Source organism: Pteropus vampyrus, unplaced genomic scaffold (assembly GCF_000151845.1).
Source record: "Pteropus vampyrus isolate Shadow unplaced genomic scaffold, Pvam_2.0 Scaffold397, whole genome shotgun sequence".
In the NCBI taxonomy this organism is placed as follows: domain Eukaryota; kingdom Metazoa; phylum Chordata; class Mammalia; order Chiroptera; family Pteropodidae; genus Pteropus; species Pteropus vampyrus.
This window is the reverse complement of record NW_011889178.1, coordinates 802,002-807,693: the sequence shown is the minus strand read 5'-3', so window position 1 is coordinate 807,693 and position 5,692 is coordinate 802,002. Positions and strand designations below refer to the sequence as shown.

Here is a 5,692-nt window from a genome sequence, read left to right as displayed (position 1 = left end):
TTCATAAAATGGATAAACATTTCTTAAATTAGTATGGCTCTTTTGCCACCATTTCTTACAAATGCAACTTCTCTGGCATTGTTTGATTAATGAAGAAATAATTATCAGTTCTTTCTAGTATCAAACTAGTCTCAAAAAACTGTCAATGTTTCAGGTGTAAGAAGAGCATCACTCTCAACTGTAGGAACATATTTAACAATAATCCTTTCCGAGTAAGTGTAACAAAGACAATCTTGACATACCAGGAACTATGTTTATATTTTTAATCTTCGTAAAAATCAGTTCAAACGTGCATAAAACAAATATTCCTGTGGTACCATTTATTGACTGAACTGTAATATTCCTCATGTCGCATAAACAGGAACAAATAAGATTCACTTAGTCCCAACTGGATCCTTTACTTCCACCACCAGAATTCCATCATGACAGAGGATCGCGGACAAATCTTTGGTTTCAATGCCATCTGGCAGTTTATACTGTCGGGTGAAGCTTCTTGAGATAAAACCATGCTCGTCCATTCTGGTTCCATGTTGAGCCTTAATCAGCAGCCAGCCTTCAAAGGTCTGAATGATGATATCTTCGGGGAGGAACTGGACCACGTCCACCAAGATCTGGAAGCGTGATTTGCCTTCTTGGGGTGGCGTCTCTGCCGCTGAGTCTACTGGAGGAGCCTGGGCCACCCTGGCTTTTCCCAAGTCCACGGTGGTTGGCCCAGGCAGTGCATATAAAGCATGATCCAGCCTGCAGTCTTCCAAACCTCGAGCTTCAAACTCCTCCTGGTAACGTACTGGAGTCTCTATGAGGTGCCTCAGAATGATTTTTGCCATAGTGGAGGCAGAAACAGCAATCAACAGCTTCGCTTCAGTCTGCGTTCAGTTGGTGGCGAACCCTTGCCTTTGCCTTCTGACAAGATTATCAGCTGGAGCAGCTATTCGCTTATAACCCTGAGCAGATGCAACCACTTAATTAGGCCTGAATCATACCAGCACACACTCTTGTCTTTTCACACACACTGACAATGAACGGCTATTTATAGGGCATGTTTCGGAGTTGCATTTAGCACACAGCCTGCTCGAGCTGCGGAGTCAAGGATCGCCCTCACATTCTCGGTTATCTTTGGCAAATGTGTCTGCCTTACTTACCTCGAGAGAAAAAGAGAGAAAAATACAGAAATAGTATTTTAAAAATATCTGATTGCACTGTCCTTGGGAACTACAGTGATCTAAGGGACTATGACTTAGAACGGTTCAGACATACATGTGTACTCATAATAGAAGCTATGATTGCATTTACCCTCATCTCTTGAATCTAACTCAAATTGAGGAGGAGTTAAGATACACATATATTCAAATCTCAAACATTCAACAAACCTATAGCCCTCTGTCCTCTATATTTTCTTTTATTTCATCTTTTAATCTTTTGTCCGTAAAAAACATCTGAGCCACATCATCTGGGTTTATTACATTTGACGCATTAAAAATGAGATCAGATGACTAAGTTAGGGAAGTGTCAGACCTCGGAACGGGGTAGAGGGTCATAGAGGAGAATCTTAGTAATGAAAATAGAGCCACAGGAGAGAGAAAACAATTAAAGCTTTGAACTGTTTGGTATGAAAGCCCAGAAAACTAAGGATTGATCTAGCTGCACCTCTGCTATTGAACTGGCAAAGATAAGTTATAACTAATTTCTCAACTGTAACACCCTTTATATTAAAGTTCTATTGAAAAAGAAAGAGGCAACTCTTCATCCACGGCTGTAGAAGGATCTCCAAGATGTGTTCAATGAAAAGAAACGTCCAGAACAGCATATAATGTGCTACTATTTATACTTTTTTATAAGTAGGTATTTGTTCATATAAATGGAATCTCCCCGAAAGACGTTTTGCTGAGAACAGTGCTTGCCCCCTGAGAGGGTAACAGGGTGATGGGTGGAGGGGCAGGGCTGGAGGGACTCCTGGTCTTCACTATAAATACTTTTGTGCTTTTTATTTCTACAGCGTATGTGTAATGCAAATACACACAAGAAGATTTTAAATATAGAAAGCCTCTTCGTGGAGGTTAGTGTTTTCTAGACTGGGGAGACTTGGGAATACCATTCTTTTAGTATTATATCCATTTTCTTAGAATGAAAGAAAAATGCCAAAAAAAAATGTTTTAAATCAGAAAATGGAAGGGAACAATCTCCTTTAACTCCTTTTTGTTACTCTACTTTGTTACTCAACTTTTTGTTTCTCAACTTTTTGTTGGACATTTTGGTATTACTTAAGAGCATGCCCTAACAATGCTGTTCACACTCAGCTTTTGTGGCCTGCATTTTACAGATTGGTGGGCTTCATGGAAAAATATACACTTTAACCTACGTTAATGTTGTCTGGCACATAAATATTGAGAGGTGTTTTAATTGGTTCTGCTCAGAGTGGTAAGTCAAAAACAGAACTCACTGCCAGTAACAGGAAATAAATGGAATAGTAAGGATTTGACTTTAAAATGGTAGAAAAAAATCATAGCAAAATTGAGAGAAAGGTACAGATTTCTCATATAGCTCCTGTCCCCACACCTGCACACCCTCCCTGTCATCAACATCCCCTCCCGGAGTGGTACATTTGTTGCAACTGATGAACCTTCATAGGCACGTCATAGCTCACACTAGGTTCACTCTTGCTGTAGAGTCTATGGGTTTGGACAATATGTAATGACACGTATCCATCATTGCAGTACCACACAGAGTGGTTTCAGTGTTCTGAAACTCTTCTGTGCTCCACGTATTCATTTCTACCTCTTCCCCACCCCTGCTCTAAAAAATAAAGTCTACTTAAATAACTAAAACTAAAAACTAAAACCTCTCTCTCTTTAAAAAAGAAAAAAAAAAAAGATTAAAAAGACTGGAAAGACACTGTTAGGGCAGAGAAAAATGTATCCGGTGACTCCTGTAAATTCATGAGTCCAAGGATCTCTAAACTAGGCAAAGAGGACGAGACGTGAGTGACATTTCCACGTGTGATTATGTGAGTTACTGAGATTAAAAACGAGCATCCGCATTTCTGATACAACATCTGAAACTTCTACTTCTGCCGTTTTCCCAAAACTGCCCTTTGACACTAATCCTACACCTGAACTGCCCTCTTCCTTCTCATCAACCACCTTGACACTTTGTCCTTTTGGAAAATCTATCTGGCTTCCTAACTGGACGTCCTGTCTCTACCCTGCCTTACCATCCATCCTCCACGTTGTAACCAGAGCAGCCAGCCATTCTAGAACGTGGTAGAAATTATATCATTCCCTGGCTTTAAAATCCCAGCCAGAAGCCTCTTGTCATAACCAAAATAAAATCAAAAATCCTTATCATGTCCTTCAAAAACCTATTATCCTGCCTGCTGACCTCCTCCCTACCTCTCTCCCTTGACTCTATGATCCAACCACAGTGGCCTCCTGTCCTTCCTTAGATATTCCAAGTGTGTTTCTTCCTCAGGCCCTTTGCACTTGGAGTCCCTTTTGTTTTGAGAACTCTGTTCTCAGAATGTCTCAAGATCGCCTCTTTCTGCCATTCAAGCTTCAAGTCAAATGTCATCTCTTCAGGCAGGTCTTTCCTGACCACCCAGCAAAAGTCCTCCTCCCATCACTCCTTCACAGTACCCTATGTCATCTTCATCATCATTATTGACATCTAAGACTATCTTACTTATAGATTTATATTCCAGTGGGGGAAGATAGGCAATGGCTCTCTGAGGCTAGAATTTAGGGTTCACTGCTGTAACCCCAGCACCTAAGGCAGCACTTGGAAAATGATACGTCTGCTTGGTTTTTGTCAAAGAAAAAAAAATCGAACTGCTACAAATTTTGGAATTTTTATTTCCGCTGGCCCTCAATGCCCATTGGTCACCCTCCGTGTACCTCAGTCAGCTTCTGTCATTTCTCCTAGGTGAAGATTGCGAGCTTCTTCCTCTCTCGGGTCTTCCCGTGTGTCCACGGTCTCACTCTCCAGATGAAGCGACTCTCCTTGCGGCCCTTTCACATTCACTCCCAGCCATCTCAGAGGGAGAGGAGCTTCCTCCGCTCCCTTCATCTCGGCTCATGATGCCCTTCATCCTCTCCCTCCTCTTCTGGGCTTTGTCCAACCTGTTCTCTCTTTCTTGATGTTCTCCAGTCTCTCACTATCCACGAGCTCCTTTCTATCAGCCTACAATCAAGTGTGCCCCATCTTTAAAAACAAAACAAAACAAAACCTCCTAGACCTTATGTCACCCTCTAGATGATTATTCCCATCCTCTACCAACCTAATTCCTTGAACTTATAACCTGTATTCGGTGATCGCTCTCCATACTGCTGCAAAATAACTTCTGCCCTACTGCAAACTCTGACCTTGGTTAGGTCAAAGTCAGCCCTGTTACTAAAGCTATACTTTAACCTTATCTTCCTTAACCTCTTCAGCATTTTACAAAAGCCTCTCAGTAGGAAAGAATGTGAACTATTTTTTCTTGGCCTGCTCAAGAGGACAAGTAGAGTTTTCTCTTACTCTATTCCATGCACTCTAAATGGAGCAGATATCACTCTCAAGGGGCAGGGCAGGGGGGGCAGATTCGTTCTTAGGAAGTAAAAATAAAAAATAAAAAAAAGCAACTTATATAATCTAAGATTATATAAGATCTTAACTATTAGATAATAGTTTGTGGCTCTCTAAAGGGCCACAGTAAATAAACAGACATAAAGCATATCTGCGGTAGTAAAATTTCATGGGGGAGAGGGAGGAGAAATTAAGTGAAAAATGTGTAAAAAGACTCCTGGGGGGTGAGGAGATGGCACAATAATGAAGAAGGTGAGAAACGCTGTTTTTGTCAGCCTCACGAATTGCTCATCCAGACCCCTGGCAGAGGAGCCGATCTGGAGGATTCCAGTACCAGCTAGGCCTGGAGTCTGACTCGGAGAAGGTTCCCTAGAAAGAGTCATCTCTGAGCAGGCACCACCTGATGACAGAGGAGCCGAATGATGCTTTGGGAAGGGGAGGGCAGGGGGAGTTTGAGTGTCCCTGTAACTGGATGGCACAGTCCAGGGCCCGGGGGCAGAAGAGAGTGTCATGACTGGAGGACACAAAGGACTCCGTGTGGCTACAATGCACACTTACGTAGGAAGTGGGGGAAATGGAGCTGGAGAGGAGAGCAGGGACCAGGTCGTGAAGAGCCTTGCATGTCATTTTTTTGGAACAGAATAACATTTAAAATTTTTTCACCGATTGCTCTGGGAGTGACACCAGAGTCCCCGTTTTAGGTAAACACTATTCTTTATTTGTTCACAATCAAAAGGCCCGTTGAAGTATTTTTTCCCAAAAATTACAATTTAGATTATATTTTGAAATATAGGAGTTAACTTTGTGAAGACCCAGATTATTGCCTTTTTAATTTTTCTGCCTATACCCATAAAAGAAATATATTTGCCATCACCATCCAGTGAACACACATTTATACACATACTGGGTACAAAACACCTAGCTTTACCACATGCCACACACTCCGATGCCTCTGTTTGATTCCATATATCTTGATGGTGAACTCAGCAATTTACTGATTTGATTTCACAGGCCCCAAATTGGTCACAACCCATAGTTTGAAAAACAGTTAAATTTTGACATTATTAAGCAAGGTAGTGTATCATCTCCTTCTGCAGAGATTGTAATGGTCTTTACTGTTTTACTTTCTGCA

At 41.5% G+C, this 5,692-nt stretch overlaps 1 protein-coding gene across 1 annotated transcript; it reads right to left on the bottom strand.

Annotated features, from left to right (window-relative positions):
* Positions 1–330: 330 nt before the first annotated feature.
* HSPB3 (heat shock protein family B (small) member 3) lies at positions 331–999 on the bottom strand. The gene has a single exon (XM_011380607.1). The coding sequence runs from the start codon at positions 825–827 to the stop codon at positions 375–377; it is 453 nt and encodes a 150-aa protein (XP_011378909.1). The 5' UTR covers positions 828–999; the 3' UTR covers positions 331–374.
* Between the last annotated feature and the right edge of the window lie 4,693 nt (positions 1,000–5,692).